This window comes from Erigeron canadensis, chromosome 5 (genome assembly GCF_010389155.1).
Source record: "Erigeron canadensis isolate Cc75 chromosome 5, C_canadensis_v1, whole genome shotgun sequence".
Taxonomy (NCBI): Eukaryota; Viridiplantae; Streptophyta; class Magnoliopsida; order Asterales; family Asteraceae; genus Erigeron; species Erigeron canadensis.
The window spans coordinates 22,911,737-22,934,892 of record NC_057765.1 but is presented as its reverse complement, the minus strand read 5'-3'; the positions used below and the strand labels follow the sequence as shown (position 1 = coordinate 22,934,892).

The following is a 23,156-nucleotide window of genomic DNA, read 5'->3' as shown; positions in this document are numbered from 1 at the left end:
CTCAGACTTACTAAAGTCCATAATTAAATTAGTTATGCATTACAATAAAATTCAAAAATTTAATTGATATAAAAAAGTAAAATATTTTTATAAATCTTAACTACGGTGTTTAAATTTTTATATAACATTTTTTACAGATTATTTTTGATATAAATATTGTAAAAATTTTGCCGTTAGAAAATTTGGAAAGAGAAATTTAAATGTATCATAATGAATGAGATCGACATATCATAAATGCCATACATTCAATTTATACATATCGAAATTAGAAAGTCGGCCCTTACTTCAAACTCATCACTTTATCACCATACACATAATACGTACATATATATCTCTCTTTCATTATTCTCTAGCTATATTCTCTAGCTTACCATCTTCCACCATTTCCCCCTTTCCATGGTTACCCTTACTCACCTTCACAAATGCCTTCCTTCTTTTCCATCTTCCATCCCCGGAACACCACTACTCCCGTCTGCTCCGACGAGCTTGAAATCGACGAAAACAACCCCATTTCCAACACAACCGAATGCTACGCTTGCACGCAAGTAGGAGTGCCTGCTTTCCACTCCACCAGCTGCGACCACGCCCATCAGCCCTTATGGGAAGCCTCAGCAGGCTCCTCCCTCATTCCCATAAGGGACCGACCAGGTTCCAAAATAGTACCAAACCGGTCCCTCACAGAGGATCGCAGGCGCGGCTCAGCCAGTACTTTCCTGAGCCGCGTCTACGATCCAAGGAGTAAAAAAGTCCAAAGATGGAACAGATTCATATTATTGGCACGTGGGCTGGCTTTAGCTGTCGACCCATTGTTTTTCTACACTTTATCAATAGGACGTGGTGGGTTCCCATGTCTATACATGGATGGTGCATTAGCTGCTGTGGTGGCAGTGTTACGGACGTTGGTTGATGGAGTTCATTTGATACACATGTGGTTGCAGTTTAGGGTTGCTTACGTGTCACGTGAGTCACTTGTGGTTGGATGTGGAAAGCTTGTTTGGGATCCAAAGGCTATCTCTTCGCATTATTTGAGGTCAATCAAAGGTTTTTGGTACGATGCATTTGTCATATTACCGGTCCCACAGGTAACACTCACGATTACAATTATTGATTTATTATTGTTACTATTATGTCGAATTTCACATGCAAATTAACAATACGTACAATTTAACGATCAAAATCCTAACATAATACTCTAGGTTATCTCGGATATTTTGTGAGAGGTTGTGATGATATATCTAAAAAAAATTAATTTTTTGACACAACAATAACATGACTAATCATGTTATAACTAACTAAAATATTTTGATCCGTTTGATTGTACATCTTTTGATTATATTAGTTGTAAGAGTAGAATTTAATGATCAGTATGGAGTAAAAGATGGAAATCTAACAAGTTAAATCCTTGTAACATTATTTAAGTTGAAATTCTTATATATAACAAGTTGAAATAGATACATATATTTAAACGTTATTTGAATTTGAACTCGACCTGAACTCATTTAAGCTTTCACTGTTTTCTCCAATCGATCGATCGAGCTTATATATATAAATCGACTATTGTAACACTGTTACGTAGTACTCAGCTGGTTTTAGCTAGTTATGCAATCAACATAGGGAACGGTCAACGTTTGAGATTAGCTTTCGTCCGCTTAATTAATGATGTTTTGTGATGCACTGAATTAAGCTCAACCGCTCGATCATCTAATTAACTTTGCAACCCTAAGTTCACTCCTCTTTCGAGAGGAAAACAAATTAAGTTTTACCTATATATAGAATAGTTAAAGTTAATAAGACTATATAAAATAGTTGGTAGTAGTAATTCATAGAAGTGTTGCTAATAATAGCTTTATTAACGTGCATTAAATATTTAATTGTAACATCATTGAGCATTAGTTCAATGGTTGAAAGACCATCCCCATTCATGAGGTCTTGAGTTTAAGCATTGATGAGAACATAAGGAAGTCCTTTTATGAGGGCTTGAATTGGGTTTACCTAGGTTCAAGTGTGAGGGGCAGAGTTTACTCCCTATTAATCGTCGTGTCAACGGGCGGATTAGTAGAGGGTTTTCCCCCTCATCAGGTATTTGAAATAGACATTCTATTTCGAGGGAGCTCTCTAGCACAGATCCAGTTAAGACAACGTATGCTAGAACTCTTGCTGTCGAATCACGACACAAAGTTTTCAGCGAAATTCACCTTTTTTTTAAAAAGAAAAAAATAGTTTTAATTTTTTTAATATAATTCATGGGTTTTTTATATAGAAAGTAAAAATTTGTTTATTCACACAACTTCTATGGCAGAACATTTTTTTTTTGAAATATTTCTAATTAAATTTAAAATCACATTCAATTTCCAAAATAGTACTGCAAAATCTAAAAATAGATACAAGTTTATTCAGATCTGTGTGTATATATATGTATGTTGTCATCTATCATTGTCTTTTTATATATTTTTATATTATTTCTTTATAGATTTTCTTATTATCCTTACCATAGAAAGCAAAAAGCATTATTTTGGTAATTAAAGGGTTAAATACTTGAATGATATCATATTGTCATATTGTGCATGGGGATGGCCGGATGGGATATCTTTTTTTTTTTCAGGGATGTTTCTGAAATCAATACTTTAACTAGTTTAAGTTTACATGTGATACGTACGTCACATTATTAGAATATCTATGGTTTTGTGGAAGCATCAAAACAACATCGTATTTGAGAATGAGGTGGAGACCAGTGAAAACGTTTTTAATTAACTTGATTATTTCTTTATCCTTTTTATGGTTGTCTTCTCGGTGTAATAAGATTAAGTTGTCGTAGTCATTATATATGGCGCATTAGTCCTAAACATTTGATTTAATATTTTTTAACTTCAGTATCTAGCCGAAGTTTTTGTTAATACATATAATATTGTTGTTAAAAAAAAAAAGATCTGTGGTTTTTTTGAATCAGAATTCAAACTTTTAATTCTAATTTTACACCAAAGTTTTTGAATATTTGTTGGTGATACTGATGACCATACCAATTGCTGCTCGCTTTGTCATTATGCATGTCATGTTGACGTAGATATTAATATTCTAACCAATCAATGTACTCCACCCGTAGTATTTTTACAGTACGCTGAACTATAGCTTCACCAAAAATGTCTTCAAAATAAAAAGATGTACAAGTGAACGAACACAGTAGAAACATATTAATAGCTAGGGTACAAAAATTACACGATAACCATATAGGCGGTGATCTGTACACCATCAATTTTTAACGATACACCATCAAATATATTATATTGTGTTGTACAGTACAACAATACAAAACACATTTAATTATGTATTATCAAAACTTAATGGTGTAAAGATCACAACATATTATGTTCTATGACTATTTGACCAAACTTGAGAGTAATTGTTATACATATATACAATATATATAGGGAAAAGGGAATATAAGGTTGTCCGGCACCTAAGTTTAAGTGTGAAATCCCTTACATACTAATATTTTATTATATCTTGTTTAATGAATAAATAGATGGGCCCCCATGATTTTTATAGATTAAAAAAACAATATGTGAGTGTTTCACACCTAAATTTAGATACCCGACAGCCTTATATTCCCATCCCTATATATATATATATAGGGGGACAATCAAATAAGAACAATCTTAAAATAAGAACGGTGAGAACACTTAAAAAACATCATTTTGATACATTAAAAGTCCATAAAACTAACATAGTGCTTAACTAATTATTATTATTTAAGTGTATAACAACACATTGGCCTGTCAAAATCAAGAAAATCATGTTTTTTGTTTTGTGCATCCATCTTGGATGCATATTCTTCAAAATGATGCATCCACCAAAAAACGTGATTTTTTTGATTTTGACGGATCAATGTGTTGTTAAACACTTAAATAATGATAATTAGTTATGCACTATGTTAGTTATATGGACTTTTAATGCATCAAAATGATGTTTTTTAAGTGTTCTTATCGTTGTTACCCAAATATATTGATGAATTAATGATAAATGAAGATACTTTAGAAGTAAAAATAAAAAAATTAATAGTGTAAACATTGATGTTAAATAATATTTTGTAATATATAAAATAGTTCAACAACGAGATGAACAAAAACAAATAAGTTGACATCTCAACCTACAATGATGATTCACATCAAAATGTTTCACATATATAACATCATCAGTCATCTATCATATCATAACATATAAGAATATTAAAATAATAATTAAATATAGTACATGTGATTGAGATTTTTTCTTGAATAACATATATAGGTATTTGAAGAATGGATTAGTGAAGATAAGACTTTGTCTATTAGTAACACTTGTGAAGTATGTTTTGGACATATTAGGCTCCTAAAAGAACCTAAGTTGATACGCATTACTTCTAAAAGTAGGCAAGATATCGTGTTTAAAGATGTATATAAATTAGCTAGCTAGTTTAAAAAATTTATATATATATTTTATGTATCTCAATATATGGTGATGAAGCTCAACATTATTATGCCCCTGAGCTCCCATTGGTTTTGTCGATTTGCTCTTGAATATTTAGAACAAAAATGACACCTTAAGCCCGCCGTCTTCGTTTTTTCATTGGTAGCTAGTTCTTCAATTTAACAAATAATTAAAAAAAAGAAAAAAAAAAAAGTAAACCTTAGTAGAGATATATTAGTTTTCAAAGTAATGAAGTAAAACTAATTTGACAAAATTGAAAGAAAGTGAAAGATTCACTATGAGGAGCCCTCAAAGAAATTTAGATGAGAATAAAAGGTTCCGCGCAGGTGTGTCCGTACCCCCTGAGTGGACGAGAAAGAAAGAGTTTCTCAGAGCAACCCCCAGGTTCCAGACCCAGGAGTCAACTTTCCCGTATGAGCATTCCGAAAGTGTAACCTAGGCAACAAAAAAAGGGGCCCTGATAGTTTTTGTAATATCTAATGATATTGAAAGGAAAAAATAAAATAAAAATCGTACGTGCGAATTCTTTGTCATTAGTATTATGCACTAGAAATAAACACCTGGGCGTTGCCGCGGAGCTTTTATAGTAACGTTGTGGACAATGATTCATTATGCTTAAACACATTGCCGCAGATTATATTACACACCTTGCGGCGAGACTCAAGTAGATTATCTTTTCAGATGACAATGTTTTGGTACAAATTTGATAAAGTCACCAACAAACATTTATTTGACATTATAACAATAAAGCATTTTATTGATAGGCTAAAATGTAAAAGATAAAAACTTTAGGGGGTTAAATGGTAAAGACGTAAAAGTTGATGGGCTAAACTGTAAAAGGAAAAAACTTTGAGGGTTAAAAAGTAAAGAGAAAACTTTAGGAAGTTAAAATGTAAAGTAGTAAAAGATGATGAGCTTAAATTTGGGGGTTAAAAAGTAAAGAGAAAACTTTAGGGAGTTAAAATGTGAAGTAGTAAAAGGTGATGAACTTAAATGTAAAAGGTAAAATCTTCAGGGGTTTAAAAGGTAAAGAGTTTAAAGTTGCATGTATTTATAGTTGTACCATGTGTATAGAAACTTGTAAAAAACCAGTTGGTTTTTAGTATATATATAAATATGATGTAAGTAAAAATAGTAAATACATATATTTGATTAAAGCAATCAGTTTTGCTTGCATGACCAAACCTGCTACATGATTATATCGTTTTGTCTTGATGTGCCATGTTGACGTAGACATTACCCAACATTTTTACTCCATACGGGGGTACCTTGACTGTACACTAAAATTCATCTTATTCACCAAAAATGACTCGAGTATAAAATAGTACAAATGAACACACTGAGCAATAGTTTATTATAAGTGTGAAACATATCATTTCAGAAAATACCACCTAAAATTGGGTAAGTAGTTAACAATTTTGCTTCTGGACAGAAGTTATGGACTACTCAAATACCTTGTAAGGCTAGAGGTTCTTTTATTTCTTATTCAAATAGAACCTGAAAGTAGTCTTAATAGGAGTAAGACATGGATCTTAATCTCCCTCATACACCATTAAAATATTAAGACCCAAAACTCATATAAAACGGCATTGGATGCTTTGTTACTATATTATGTCAGACATCTCTAACTATTTATGATGCCAAACATCAACATTGCCGGACTCACCCTTTCTAGCTCTTTAAATCATAATTATAAATACTGCTTTTGTCCGTATAAATACGGATTAATTGGTTTCATAATTCTTTTAAAAAAACTTATTTGACAAAACCTTTGCTATATGTCCATTTCAAAAGGAAAAAAAAATTAAAGTTGATTTGAATTGGCTAGATATTCAAAACCTCTCTCAGAATAAGGATAAAGTAGTTTTGATTAATCAATAAAATACTCACAGATTAGCTTGCTAAACTTTGAGAATAATATAATATGTAGTATACTAGGTCTAATGGGGCGATGTATGTTGCCCTTATAGGCCTTTGACCAATCCACAAATAACATAAGCAGTGACATGAGGACTATAGCCGCGACCTAAGATGGTCACAAAGATCTAAAACTCTAAAAGGACTCTCTTTGACCATGTCCAATGCGGTGACATGAGGACTATATATAGCGGCCTTTGACCGATCCACAAAGATCTAAAGGGTCCACTCTCTTTGACCAGGTCTAATGCGGTGACATGAGGACTATAGCGGCGACAAATGTTGTCGCTACAGGTTCAGTCACAATAGAAATTTTCATGGTCCCAATTGAAATCTGTTACCAAAAGACATTTTAGTAAGAGGGATGTGATGCTTCAAATGTGAGAGACCACAAATGCGGTTCAGAAGATTTTAATACACGCGTTATGCACAAAATGGTTATTATATAGTCGTGTCTTTCATTTGAATGCGCTAACGAAAGAATCTTAATTGTACTTGTATTCTCAGGCAGTGTTTTGGCTAGTGGTGCCACGGTTAATACGTGAAGAGCGCATAAAGGCAATAATGACCACCCTTTTGCTGCTTTTCGTTTTCCAATTCTTACCCAAAGTCTACCACTCGATCTCGCTAATGAGAAGGATGGCAAAAGTCACTGGCTACATCTTTGGCACCATTTGGTGGGGTTTTGCACTTAATCTCATCGCCTACTTTATCGCTTCTCATGTAAGTACAACTTTTATCTCGTTTCGTATTCATACGAATAGCCATTGAACAGAAATAAATGTGCATACCTTAGTAAACAATTCCACACATTTAAAAAGGTATAATTATCAAGTCTAGGTTTCCATTTGCACAAAGATACTGGTTTTAACAGTTTAATCTGTATAATTCTGTACTTTAAACAGGCCATGTAACCTTCACCATTATATATCTCAACATTATTTTTTTAGTTTTTCTAGTTTGATGTATAAAAGTTCATGTTTATAAATATAAACGAGCATGGTACCCGCGCAATGCGGCGGCGGTGGTGGAAAAGACGGTCTAGTGGTGTCGGTGATGGTACTATTCGTGGTGGTGGTAGTGTCAAGTGGTGTAGGTAGAAATTTTTAGAAGATAAGAGCTTAAAGTTTTAAGTATTAAAATAAGGGTTTATGGTATAAATTAATTCATTAAGGGCAAAGTTGGTAATTTATAAAACTCTTTCCATAATGAGTTTTTATTAAGGGGCAATTTAGTAATTTCGTATGTGACATATGAGTAACTATTTTTATTTTGAGGGGAGTGCATAATCTTTATAAAGGAGTATAGATAGGCTTAATAGTGACTTGATTTTTAAATTTAAAGAAAATTGCCTTTTAGCCTTTAAACTGATTTTTACATGATTAAATTGTCTAACTTTGGTTAAATTGTTAAAAAAAAAACTTCTGTAACTTTTTAACCAGTTTGTTTGTTGCAATAGGTTGCGGGTGGATGTTGGTATGTTTTGGCGATACAACGAGTGGTTTTGTGCCTAAGGCAACAATGTAATAGGAAAAGTGTTTGTAATCTAGCTTTGTCTTGTGCCGATGAGGTTTGCTACCAGTTTAAGTTGCCACAGGGGACATTCAGTAATCGTTGTGCAGGAAACACCACTATGGGTATAGTTACAAAGCCGTTGTGTTTAGAAGTGAACGGGCCATACCACTATGGCATTTACAGATGGGCACTTCCAGTTATATCTAGCAACTCGCTCACGGTTAAAGTTCTTTATCCCATCTTTTGGGGTCTTATGAGCCTTAGTACATTTGGAAATGATCTTGAACCCACTAGTCACTGGGTGGAAGTGATCTTTAGTATTTGTGTTGTGTTAAGCGGCTTGATGCTCTTCACGTTATTGATCGGTAATATTCAGGTAAACACTCAATGTCATTTATATGTAAAGGTTTACAAAACTCGTTTAAGCAGCCAGACCGTATTAGTACTGGCTATTAACGGTTAAGTTCTCTGGTTCGAGACAGAACCATTGCAGTCTTGCAGAACCTGAACCAAACTGGTTTAAGTTAGTTTGGTGTTCGCGCTAAGTTTGGGTTTTTGGTCCATTAGGATCCTGTCATGTTACGACTTAATGACACACTACTAAAAAGGGTGTGGATTGAATAATTTTCTAACTTTGACGACTTGTTTTACCATAATGAAGGTATTCTTGCATGCTGTTATGGCAAAAAAGAGAAAAATGCAACTTAGATGTCGAGATATGGAATGGTGGATGAAGAGGAGACAATTACCATCGCTTCTTAGACAGAGAGTTCGTCATTATGAACGTCAAAATTGGGCGGTGATGGGAGGTGCAGATGAAATGGAATTGATTAAAGACCTGCCAGAAGGCCTTCGACGTGATATCAAACGTTTTCTCTGCCTGGATCTGGTCCGGATGGTAAGTTAAAATAGGGCACTTTCGGCCAATTTACTTATATATGTGTATTAATTAAAGTTATGAATAATGTATAACAAGTGAATAGACTAAGCTAAATGATTTAACAGGGAAAAAACAGGGCAAACGGGTCAATGGGTTGACGGGCCAAATGAGTTAAAAAAATTTTTAAAAAAAAAAGAAAGCCTTATAAAGTACTTTATATAAAAACGCTGAAATGCTTATAATATACTCGTATTAGATTGGTTTTAAACATATATAACACCTTAGGTCATCAAATTAACAAAATGGATAAATAAGTGTTTTCGGATCTGTCAATCTGACCCAATCGGATGACCTGTTACCCAACCTGATTGACATCCTAAGACTTCCATGAGAAGAATTAAATGTTCATAATCTGCATTTTATGTTTCACAGGTGCCATTGTTCCACAATTTAGACAACTTAATACTGGACAACATTTGTGATCGTGTTAAACCACTAGTATTCTCAAAGGATGAAAAGGTATCACGAATCCTATTCTTATCAATGGCCCGGAAAATCATAACAATAACTTGTTGAAATGGATTAATATTGATAATTTGCGTTTGTGAAATCTAGATCATACGAGAAGGGGATCCAGTTCAAAGAATGGTGTTTATAGTTCAAGGACGCGTAAAAAGTAGCCAAAATTTAAGTAAAGGAGTGGTTGCAACAAGTATACTAGACCCAGGAGGCTACTTAGGCGATGAGCTTTTATCCTGGTGCCTGAGGAGACCCTTTATAAACCGGCTTCCTGCATCTTCTGCTACCTTTACTTGTTTGGAGCCTACGGAAGCGTTTGGGCTTGATGCCAATCATCTCCGCTATGTAACTGATCATTTCCGTTACAAATTTGCAAATGAGAGGTTGAAGCGGACAGTGAGATATTACTCATCCAATTGGAGGACTTGGGCTGCAGTGAACATACAGTTGGGGTGGAGACGGTATGTGACAAGGGTGCGGCAGACGATGAATCGTGTGACGGAAGAGGATCGTTGCAGTGACCGGATGCTCAGGCAATATGCTGCCATTTTCATGTCCATTAGACCCCATGATCATCTTGAATAAAGCCGTCCCGTTGAACTTGTTACTCTTGTAATACTTGCCACCATTGCCAGTGCTACATTTTCATTATTCTAATAACAATTGAAACATGGATGGAAGATTGTCTTCTGATCATTCATGTTACTCTTGCAAAGACATCTTCTATTTCTAAAAACTAGTATGAAAATTGAGAAAACAGACAAGTAGACAACCATATATTACTAGAAACATAGAAAGTAGAGAGCACCTATAAAAGTTAAAAACAATATTTGAAGTACACTAATATACATATCTAAAAGAGCAAAACTCAAGCATCACCCTTATAGAAGTCAACAAACTACATATACAGGACTCAGTGACTCACTACGCCGGGCCCAATCTATCACTGAAAACAGGACTCACTACGCCGGGCCCAACAAGATATTCTTTTTGTTAATAGCATATGACGAACCGTTTGTCAATGGATTGACAGATCTTTTTATTATTATTATTATTATTATTATTATTATTATTATTATTATAGTAAATAAATAAATATATGAACGTACAAGACAAGATTTTATGTTCGTTTAACTAAAAGAACGGATAATGTAAACATTTATAGATTAGGTTAAAGTTATCAACCGCTGTAATCCGCACCGTATATGCTTAGAAATTTTTTTTAAGTTTGCCCACTGAAATTTATTAAATGTACACACTGAGTCTGTGGATTGTGAGATGGGTGTTGCTCACATTACGTATGCTTAGTCGCGAGAAGCCTCAAAGTCTAACCAACATATATTGTAAGTGTAAATGTCTAAAGTTCAGAGGTCATGACTCATGCATGACAACTGGCAAAACCTCAAAAGTAAATTCATAATTCCAACTAAAGTGTGAAAGTCTTACAGATTCTTGAAACATTACTTAACTACAAAAAAGTTTTGTCTAAAATAAATAAAACAAATTAGAATAATTTTAAATAAGACGAAGTCTGAAATTTACTAAACTACGTTTTCTAGGATACATGTTAAACTAGTTTAGTTGACATTGTTGAGTTTATAGTTTATACTAGATTTAAGCCCGTGTCAAATACACGAGTTGTTTATAACATATTCAAGATAAGTTGTCTTGTTAAATATGTAAACTTAAATATAAAAAATATAGATAAAATGAAATTAAAAGAATGTAATAATAAAAAATTAAATGGGTATATTATATTTCATCTTTTGTATTTTTTTTAACATTATTTGTCTGTATTTTTTTTATTTGACATTTTTTGCTTATTACCATCTTAAGATACTTTTCAATTTAAACCAAAAAATATAAGTTAATATTTAGATTTAATAGTTTATGGAAAAACATATAAATGGTATGTTGAAAATTTATTACTTAATTAAATGGTGAGAATCTATAACAAAATTACCATGAAATTTATGAAATGTAATAATTATAAGTTAAGTATTTAGTGAGGTTACAAAGTGTTAAAAAAAATGTGTAAAAAGTATAATATAGATGGTCAACATTTATAGTGTTTATAATAAAATTAAATATATTAAATTAGATATTTATATTTTTATGATATATTATTAATGGAATAGTTATCTCCAATTCGATAGAACTTATTAGTTTTTTATATAATTAAAAGTCAATAAAAGTCAAAATTGAGAATTTTAAGAAATCGAGAGATATGATTGGTTAATATGTTATTAGAGCAACTGTGTTTTAGTATAATAAAAGATAATACAAAGGACTTTATCCATACATAAACACAATATAAATATATAATGACGTTTGCAATACGGTAAATAACTAAAAAATAAATGAATTAATTGACTAGCATTCACGATATATCATCATGAACAAATAATAAAACTCTGACTTACTAGTTGGGAATATCATGCTACCTTATGGCTACTATATCAACTGCTGAATTTATATTAAAAATATAATCAACGCATACGCATGCATATCTATCTTCTTAAAACAAAAGCATGATAAGCAAACTTTTAAATTACAATTTACAAACTAGCCAAGGCCGGCCCAATTGTTATATGGGGATAAAACATGGGCTCTGGGCCTCCAAAAACATAACTTCATGAGTTCATGCAAAACACTATCTTTCTAGGAAATCCTGTTAGGATAGAAATCCCAATAAGTAGAAACATATCAATAATTTATACTCGTATACGTACAGTTAGCGAATACAATGTTTATTTACATGCTAATAATGTTCAACTAATTCGAACCAGAGCTTGTAGAGATCACTTACTTCATTGCGTAAACTTATCGGAACAAAAGAATAAATCACTAACTAGCAAGTGTGTACAAATCACTCGTTGATCCCTAACAATTTAGCAGTCAAGTGTTTATCACTTATCCATAGACGTGAGAACTTGAATCACCACCGTCGCCTCCATTACATATATCGCTGCCGTCGCCACCGCCAACTCCACCACCACCGCTACTGTCACAGACCACCACTACCACCACCGCATCGCGTGAGTACCGTCATAGTAAATTATAAGAAATAAGATCCTATCAACTTGGATATAAAATAAGTTGATGATTGCATCCATATTGATTGTATGAGCTTCATTCGATTGATCGATGGCTGCTGGGACCATCCCGTATCATATATGCAACCTCTCCAATAATTAATAGTTTTTATTCTCAAAAGGTCAAATATGAAACATATAAAACTAGTTTCTCAAAATACAAAATTAACAAAGTACAAAACCATGTGTCGCTACCAAATAATACTACTACAAGTAATTAAGAAAGTAGTGAGAAACTAAATGAGATAGAATCATGGACCAAATGATATGAACACCTAACTAAAACTAAGTACTCAATGTCATATTTTAAGGGTTTTGGTTCTCAATACTTCGATTGTGCATGTATGTGGGAGGTTAAGATGTAGATTGTAGATAGCCCACTCCTACTACAACGGTGTAGGGAGGCTGCTTCGAGGTTCTACTATATCTAAGATAGAAAGGGATGTTCAGCCTTGCACGATGCACATGGGAATAGAATCCTTGACCTATGTCTACAATGACAAAGCGGGTGAAACCACTTATCCATACTTGTTATTTCACAAGGCTTCTACCGAGAACACTAACATTAATTCATACTGGTCGTTCCAACCACCACAACTCCACTCGTTACCATGACAACGCAAAATAAGAAAAAATTATCTCAAACCACTTTTCAATCACTAATTCTACCACAATCTATCATTAATCAACCATTAGATTGGGGACAGGTCAGCCCTTTTTAAATTACCGATTCAGAGTATAAGTTAATTAATACAATAAGATTATTGCTCGTAGTCGCACCATAAATCCCAAACAATGGAGTGGGCACATAGTGTGAAAATTAACTTAGAAGTTAGCTAGGGCGACAATTGTGCTTAATTCGCTAGCTAGCTAGCCCGTGACATATTCTATTTATTTTCATTATTATCCAATTTTAAATCCGACCAAATCAAACAAGAATCTCATACTATTTTAGATGGACGGACTTTATGAATTGTCTTTTTCCAATTCATATTTTTCTTGTCCCACGTCACTGCAGCCTACATGCACCCACCAGTGTGTTTACAATTAGTCCTTTGGGTTATGTCATTTTGAATTTCGTAGCCAGCTATAGGTGGAAAAGTAAAGTAAAAACAGAAGCAAACTTTTGTATGTCGACACCTATGTATTAAAGTTGATATTCGAACTACCTTCTTAATATGGATTTATTGAAGAGAAATTGTCATAATTAATATTAAGGATACTACTATCATTGGGATGTATGGAAAGATAATTTGATTCCCGAGAAGTTGGTGATTTTAACTCTGCGCGCACATAACAAGTCAGAAAAAAATAAATGACATTTCACATACTTTTACTTGACAATTTTTTGGTATTATATATGTTACTAGCTAGTTTGTCTCGTCTTTGAACATTACCTTCGTTAAAATTTCATTCTCTATTCAATAGGTCTTGTGTTCAAGTCTTAAATAAGATATAAGAACTGTCTTTGTGAGAGTTTGATTTGGATATATATATACCCAGGTTCAAGTCTAAGGGACAAGGTTTACGTTTATTAATCGTCATGCCTTCGGGTGGATTAGTAGGGTTTTTCCCCATCAAGTATTTGAATAGACATTTCTACTTGGAGGGGGCTCTCTAGCGTGGAATCGGTTAAGACAACGTATATATGATATATCTCCCACTGTCGAATCGCGACACGAAATTCAAACCAAATTCAACTTTTTAAAAAAGAAAACAACATATGATAAACCTCCCGCTGTCGAATCAGGACAAAGGAAATTAAACTTAAAAAAAAAGAAATGAAAAAAGAAAAAAGCTATTTTGTGTCATTTTCCAATTTTCTTTTGGTTCACTTTTTATTTTTGCAATCCCAAAATTTGATTTCATAGATTCATAATAAACTTTATGTATGAATATATTCAATATATATATATATATATATATATATATTTTCCTTATTTTGGGAACCATTTTGTTTTGCAAGAACCATGAAAACTCTCAAATTATCTATTGGATCACATGTTTTTTTTTGGGTCATTCACATGTGATATGATATAAAAAAGTTTGTTGTAGAAGAAACTTTTTAAAAAAACCTTCAAAGTAGCCTTATGTGAGTTTGTGAATGAATATATTCACGTTTTCATTCATATGTACACAAATGACTATATATAAGGTTTTGAAAAAAAAATTTCTTCTGCAATATATGTTTTTATAACATTTCACATGTTAATGAAAAAAATATGTGATCCAATACATAATTTAAAAGTTCTCACGGTCTTTAAAAAAAATAGGCTCTCAAAATAAGGGTGTCTAACACCTAAACTTAGGTGTGAAACCCCTCAAATACTAATTTTTTAATATTTGTTGAGTTTTAATTAAATTACATGACCCCTATGATTTTTATGGATTAAATAAATAATCAGTGAGTATTTCACACCTAAGCTTAGGTATCTAACAACCTTAAATTCATATATATATATATATATATATCGTAACCAACAAGGAACTAGCCTAGGGGTAAGGAAAACGCTTGATGACCTTAAAGTCTCCGGTAAGATCCCCGCTTGGCACAAAAATAATTCCTTTAAAGTACCCATTATCAATGAAGCCTAGACCCATATGTGAAGTTTAAATATGCGGGTTCGATCCTTCGGGGTGCCCAGATCATGTGGCAATTCGGATGAAGGTATTGTATCGGCATCATATGGCTCATACGGGGTGAGTCGATGGGTATACAATTGAGGTACCGGGGTTAGGGTTCCTTCCATTAGCTTTATATATAAATATATATATATATATATATAGCGTAGACATATTGAGAGAAGGTTGTTAGTAGAGAAGAGAAAGACGATTTAATTTTGATTTTTTAGCTTGTTTTTTTATTAATTTTTGATTTTTTTACTTCTTTAGTTCTTTTATTAATTAACACATTCCAAAATAAAAAAAAATAAAATAAAATATAAATTCTAATCTAAGTTAGTGAGTTATACGTAGAAGGGTATAGTAAAGGCTTCGCTCTTAAGGATATTAATAAGGGGTATCTGGTGGAATTCATAGGTCATAGGAGATGCTAGGTCATAGGATGTGATCGGTGATGCGGTGATCTACCTAATGGGCATCGCCCTTAGACATCATGGCTCCGCCATATACTGACAAACTTTGTCTATAGCTTACGGATACGCCCTTTGAAAAAAAATTTCTTTTAGAAGTTTTATAAAATTTTTATTTGGAATTAATTAATTGAAGAGTGAATGAAAAAAATTGAAAAAGAAAAAAGAAAAAAATAAAGCAAAAAAATAAAATAAAAAATGAATAATCTCTTCATTCTCTCCATAAAGTACCTTGTCTTTTGAATTCTATCCCTATTACAAAAAATATATTAGATTGTTGCATCTTAAAGATAGGAGTGTAGTCGAATCGAGTCAACTTTTTCCAAGGTCAACCTTGATTCAATTGGTAAACTCGGAGCTCAAAACTCGAATTGGACTCAATTACTAAACTCGGAGCTCAAAACTAGATTCAAGTTCGACTCAACCTTTATTTATAAATCTCTACCTCAATTAACTAGAAAACTATTTTCTAGATACTCTTGACTCCAGAATCAACTTCAAAATACGAGTAATACACATCAAGTCTAGTATTATGATAATGATTGGGGTAAGCACAAAAATCGCCCCTGCAGTTTTTGCACAAATCATCATTCCTGTGAGAAAATCACAATAGCCATCCCCATAGTAGCGACCCTTTTCACTAATAAGATTATAAAAGTTTGTTGACACCCCCACATGCGAATCACATGAGGAAATTCTTGTCGTTTTCCATCCACACATTCTAGTAATCATCTTTGTATAGATATGTTCTTAATAAAGAGTTACATTGAAAAATTACATCATGTGTTGAAGTTTCTTTCTCTTTTTTGTTTTACTTGGTTTATTCAATTATGTTTAAGTACTTAAAGTTTTATTCCTAAATTGTTAAAATTGTTCTTAAAAGAGTTGTAAGATTGAATTAAGTTGTATTCATTGTCTCTTTACAACTAATCTGTGTTCATTATACTTGACTTTTTTGAATCAACTAGACCTCGATCAAATGGTATCATAACAGGGCCACGAATTAACTTGACTAGATTCTTATTATTTTTTGTAGTAAGGCATTTGAAAACAAACAGAATACAAGAATCGAGCTCGTGTGTGTTTTAATGGCGAATTTGTGTATATGTCAAATGGCGGTTACAAGTGTGTATTGAGATAGAATTAGAGTGAAAGGTGGATGATTGGAATTAAGAATGGGTGAAAGATTACAAAACACATTTGTTACGGGCTTTATATACATACTTGTCTATTTTATATCTCCCCTTAAACACTCATTATTTACAAAATGAGTACTAAACTTACAAATCGACCACATGATATATTTCTAAAAGCATTATGTCTTTCTTTATTGATAATGGTTCTTCTAATAGACCATTCTTGTTTGATAAAGATCATTTTAGTAGATGAAAAAGTACGATGTCTTTGTTCCTTAAGTCCATTGATAACAATATCCCTGATGGCCCGACCTCACGTTCCTACCGAGACATCAGTAGTAGTTGAGGCCATCATCAAAAAAGGTCAACCTATTATCTTTGCCACCGTTTAAACTGTTGTAGCATAGGATAAGGCAGATTAAGTAATAAGGACCGAAGAATGGTCAACTTGGATGTGAAGACAAGAAATTTCATTGTTTTAGTTGTGCCTAGAATATTTACTATTTTATTAATATGTGTTCAATTATAAAAAAAATTAGGGATAATAACCACATAGACCACCTAAAGATTTAATTGTTTTCTTCTAGGCCATCCATTTGTTAAAAGAGAATTTTAGGCCACCCAATTTTATATCCTTTTTCATTTAAGACAATTTAGCAAAAAACTATATGTTATGATAAAAGTACTTTAAAATACAAAGAAAAAAAAACTTGGATATTTTTTTATTAACACAATTTTACCTGTCTTCATAGTTAATTAAAGCGATTATGGTCATAAAAGCCACACAATTTTTAATTTATTTCTTTTAAACCATCGTTATATGAAAAGAGTTTTTTAGTCCACTTAAATTTCTATTTCTTTTCATTTACATGATTTAATGCTAAAAATACATCAAAATACATTAAAATCAAAACAAGAAATTTCATTTAAAACATCAAATCTATATACAAACAGGATAATTTATAGTAATATTTAATTTTACCTCTTTACATACAATAAAAATAATTAATGATTCTACTCGAGCATGTTTCTTTCTTTGTAATCTGTATTGATTATATCATATTATTAAATTTTGATAGATAAATAGCTATCTACAAAGCTGTTAAAATAATTTCGCATTTTATCACCATCACTTGTTCAGCAAAATTAACCCTTAAATTTTTAATAATCCAATAGCTCTGAAAAATAGGGTAAATAATTATATGGCATCAAATTTGTGTAACAAAATCATTATTATAAAAAAATCATAGCATTTTATGAAAAATTTTAACAAATCTTATAAATTTAAGTTTTTCCTAATTAAAAATGCCCACAAGTCGATATTTAAACACCTATTGATAATCCAAATAGATGGTTATTTTTCTTCCATAGACATAAGGGAGGACGAAGTGGTTAGGCATGGAACTGGTACCGGACCGGTACCGGTGTGAACACCACCCCGACCTACCGGTACCGGTAGGGAGGGGAGCACTTTGGGCACCACGGTGTCGGTTCCTGTGCCGCTCGATTTGACCGTTAGAAAAAAAAAAAAAAAGGTGGCCCACTCCAACGTTTCTCTCTCTCTCTTTCTTCTTTCTTTCTCTTTTCTTCTTCTTTCATTTTTTTTTCTTCTTCTTTCTGTTCTGCGCACGCCATTTCCTTTCTTTTTCTTAATTTTTTTTTTCTCAATCTAAATCATCAATTTAAACCATCAAAAATGAATAGGGGGAAGAAACAAAAAGAACCTAATTTCTCAAATCTTCCGAAAAAACGCAGAAACCCACCACCGCCAAACAATCGCGATGTTATGCCACCTCCTCCTTCGCAAAGAAACACGGCCGAAAATGTGTATACGCCACAACCCGTTGATGATTTCTTGAGTGGAATGGATCCATTGTTTTTCGAATCCGTACAACAAATTAATACCGGGTTTATGAATTTCGCAAATGACAATCAAGCCGGGTTTTCGGGTTTCGCGGGTGGTTCATCATCACGCTTCGCGAGTCAAAATCAACAGGTTCAAGAAGAAGAACAAGAAGGAGAAGAAGAAGAAGAAAAAGAAGAGGTCGAGGAGGAAGAAGAGGAAGCAATACCCGAGACCCAAGTCTCGGTTAAAGGTAAAAGAGAGTGTCGAAATTGGGGGAAGGATGAAGAGGCGTGTTTGGCAAAAGCTTGGTTAAACGTTTCTGAGGATCCATACGTCGGAAACGCCCAAACGGCGGGTTCGTTTTGGAAGAAGGTGAAGTTTCAGATGGACTCACACTTGAACCGTGAGTCGGGACGTACTCCTGAAATGTGTCGGTCGAAATGGAAGGATTTGAAGCATAAGGTGTCGGGTTTTTGTGGTATTTACAATGTGAAGAAAAGTAAGATGTTGAGTGGCCAAAGTGACGAGGACGTGTTTAAGGCGGCCGTGACATTGTATATGCGGAAATACAATAACAAGTCCGGGTTTCCGCATGTAGAGGCGTGGCAGGTTTTGAGGGGAGGACCGAAATGGTCGGAGGTTCTTACTTTGGAGGGGATTTGTGAGGAGTCGGGTAGCAAAAGGGCAAGAACGGAAGGGTCTGTCCATGTACGTTCATCAGGGGAGCCATCGGTCCATATTGACTTGAATGAGGACCACTTGGACCAAGAAGAGGAGGGAGGGAACGACATGGATGATGCACCAGTACATCAGGCTAGACCAGTGCCACCCCGCCGTAAAGCTAAGGGTAAGCAGACTACTCCTTCCGCCTCTACTACATCTGAGGAGTTCTTGAAGATGGTCGTGGAGTTGAAATGCGACAATGAGGATAAAAAACGAGCTCGGGAGGAGAAGATGCAGATGCAGAAGGCGATGATGGATAGCTATATGGCGGCGGAGGAGGCTAGGAGGAAACGGGAAGAGGAGATGACACGGATGGTCTAGAGTCAGCAGCGACAGAATGATATGGACTTCATGATCAGGCCACACGATCACCTCAGCGGGCCGATGTTGTAGATGGTTTTGGCGCAGAAACGCGCCCTTTGTGAGCAGTACGGATGGCCGACGCCTTAGTTGTATTTGTGTTTTATTTGTGTTTTTAAGTTGTATTAGTTTTAGTTTATTAAATAAAATGTTTTAGTTTTAAAAATAAATAGAAATGAAATTAAATAGAAAAGGGTGGGGAGGGGAGGAGAGAGATGGTGAAGTGCTCCTAGGTTTCGGGGAGGGGAGGGGAGGAGAAGAAAAATCAGGGAGGGGAGGGGAGGAGCGGGGAAGCTCTCCCCCCACCCTAAGAAAACAAGCTGTCACCACCTTGTCTTCACTCATCCGCCGTTACAACCGTCGTTCCACATGACAAGCAAGTAACCGATGATGATTATTTCGATGATGATTATTTGAAGGGTGTTAACTGTATTAATATAACTGTATTATAATAATAATTTTTTATTATTATTGTTATTATTTTGTTGATAAAATGAATGAAACTACACTGTTGGACTAAAAGACTGACTTGACATCTTCTATGGGTATACACATAGAAATCTTATCATAGCCATATTTGAGGTAGTTAAATAAGAATAGTTTTAATTTTAATATAATATTTTGCTAGTTAAAAGAATTTATATATTGGTACGCCGTCATTAACAAATTTAAATGAATTTGAGGCAATTTTGCATATTGCTTAGTTTTGCTAGTTAAAAGAATTTATATATTGGTTCGCCGTCATTAACAAATTTAAATGAATTTGAGGCAATTTTGACATATTGCTTAGTTTTGCATTTAAATAAGCATCATCAATCTCCTTAAAATATCAAAGATGGTCAGTTTCACGGAAAACCTACGCCTTCGTAAAGGGACACCTTCAATTATTTTCGCTTGAGACACGGGAATTCATATCACATGTATAACGAACATACTTCAGAAAAGGACATCTTCATTTTTTAATTACAACTGTTCACAACTTATATGAAACAAAATTTTATGGTCCAACTTTAATTGCAGTACGCTGTGATGGTAAATTTTTGGGATTTTGTTTTCCAATTTTTTATAACAATAATTCTACTTTAATTTACTTTGAATTTAGCTTAAATAATTATAAATTTACTCACACATGTCAAATAGTTAAAAATTTACTCATGTCATAAACTAAATTTTAGACTATTCGTATAAGACAAACTTTACCAGTTGGACTAATTCTATTTTCTATATTGACAAGTTTATCTTTTTTTTTAAGGCGAGGGAGTGGTCATCCCTTCCTCAATCTTTATCATTTTTCAACATCATCACTAATTATTAAAAACCTTCCACCTCAAGTTTCTTCAAACTTTCTCAAATCATTGACGTCACTTTTATCGAACTTTTCTCAATTTCCACATCATCATTCTCTAATTTTTTTCCTTTTAATAAATGGTAAAAAGTCAAAATGGAGGTGGTTTTTTTTAACAGTAGTGGGGCCCCCACTATCTCCATCCATCAATCTCCTCCTCCCTTTTTCTTTTCCCCAACACAGTGAAGTTCTCCGAGTTTGACACTCGTTCTCCATTGTTAAACCGGCTGCCAGTGGCGGATCCAGAAAATTCTATCACGGGGGCATGTACCAAGAGGGTTTGGTAGCGGGTCGAGCGTACCAATTTTTAGCATGTCAAAACGGGTCAGGTCGAATCAACTCCTAAGCATGTTGTTGTCTATTAACTCCTAAAAAAGGCATGCATGAGAAAACTTAAGTTACATAGTTATTTGTGCTCTATATTTGCTTTTTTTTTTTAACTAAAATAAAATATAAAGTAATAAACTAACTCATTGGCAACCATGATAAAGTCTACACTCTTTCAATTTGATTTGGTTAAGTTCAAGTTATAAACTTTGATATTGAATCTCTTTAAAAGTTATATTTAAAACATAGCCGAAACCAAGTCATAAGTTAACATATATGTATTGAGAAGTGGGCATCAATATTTTTAGCTGGTGGGAAGCTAATATTAAACAGTGAAATAAGACTTGATAATAGGGATTAGTTTCGTGGAATGTAAGAAACTTTGAACGAATGTCTATAGTATGAAATAACTAAAGTTGTGTGTATTGTATGTAAATAATTCGAAATAATGTTTATTGTATGTAACAATTTCGTTTCAACCAATTAAAATCTGACAAGTGACACCTGTATATGGTTGCCACATATGTTTTCTTACATACAATAAACATTTTTTCAAGTTGCTTACATACAATACACACAACTTTAGTTTTTTCCTACTATAGACATTCGGTCAAAGATAGTTACAATCCAAAAACTAATCCTTTGATAATATATAAATAGTTACATGTAATAGGATATATTGAGAAGTTATTGGGGGCCATACCCCCGATGCTAAACCTTGTGCATCCGCCCCTGCCGACGGCGGTGTTACCGTGCGCCCCACGCGGTGAAACCCCTTCCCCGTATTCCACTCCATCCCCCTTATTGTTATAGATTCTTTCATTTATAATCTGATAATACATAGATCTGAAGAAGAACCAGGAAACCATCTATTTGTTTACTGTTCACCGGCTCACAAGTTTTAGAAGGTAATTTCAAAGTGGCTCGAATTGAATTCTTTGTGTTACCATTCGCCTAGCCGCCTAGGGACTTCACCATGGATAGATGGGCTAAAAGTCAATTTGAATAATAATAAAAAGTTTTCATGAGATGATTTTATGTTATGGCTTTTGGCACAATTCCGAGCGAAAGAGATTCTCTCAATTAAACATAAGGGGGTGAAGTTGAAAATATTTTAACCCGTAAAAACAAAAATAAAATTTAAAAATTATATTTGAATCTTCACCTTATATTTTAATTCAATACTAGGGATTTTTTATAATATGAGAACTTGAGGAATTTCCTCGAAAATTAGGAAGACTAGAAACGAGGCTTTTGGCACAATTTTCGTAGTTTTGCTTTTCTTAATGATATTTGTACCATCATTTTTGATGGATGTACTATAATGTACAAATTATATAGCTAATTGTACAAGTCAATAATGCACAGTTGTGGTACATCCATCAAAATAAATGGTACGACTATCACTTCCCTTTTCAATTTTCATGTAGAATTACATAGTTATCTTAATATATATTATATGACAGTTGAACTAAGTACTTATTAACCAATTAAATCCCCCAATTTTATCAAATTGATTCTCGCTTATATCATCATTTAGATTAACTACAAATTAAAAATCCTAATAATCATATCCGAATATATTATTATATTAGTATTTATATTAATTTGTAGAAAAAGTCTAATTAATTTACACATTTTTGTTTTCCATTAATAATTTACACTTTTTATCCTTGAATACTTAATTTATATATATTTTTAGCCATCAACTTGATTTTTATAAATTATAAATATTAATATTTAGTTTAATATTCATTATAAACATAATTTGAACTATAGATACATATCCCAAACATAATAACGTATGATGATATACAACATCATTATCCTAAACACAATACAAATCACAGAACATGGGCCGATCACAGAACAAAACACGATTTATACAGAAGGTTACTTGAATACTAAATTCAGATCAATATGAACTTTAATCAAGA

General features: G+C 33.2%; 1 protein-coding gene across 1 annotated transcript; it reads left to right on the top strand.

Moving 5' to 3' along the window:
- Positions 1-309: 309 nt before the first annotated feature.
- Positions 310-10,012, top strand: LOC122599290 (cyclic nucleotide-gated ion channel 2). Its single transcript, XM_043771780.1, has 6 exons — positions 310-1,082; positions 6,889-7,104; positions 7,841-8,272; positions 8,558-8,794; positions 9,209-9,295; positions 9,392-10,012. The coding sequence occupies exons 1-6, from the start codon at positions 423-425 to the stop codon at positions 9,878-9,880; spliced, it is 2,121 nt and encodes a 706-aa protein (XP_043627715.1). The 5' UTR covers positions 310-422; the 3' UTR covers positions 9,881-10,012.
- Positions 10,013-23,156: the final 13,144 nt, after the last annotated feature.

Coding starts and splice junctions, on each gene's coding strand:
- LOC122599290 (XM_043771780.1), top strand. CDS start 423: ATGCCTTCCTTCTTTTCCATCTTCCATCCCCGGAACACCACTACTCCC. Junction 1,083..6,888: donor TCATATTACCGGTCCCACAG/GTAACACTCACG, acceptor TTGTATTCTCAG/GCAGTGTTTTGGCTAGTGGT. Junction 8,273..8,557: donor TATTGATCGGTAATATTCAG/GTAAACACTCAA, acceptor ACCATAATGAAG/GTATTCTTGCATGCTGTTAT.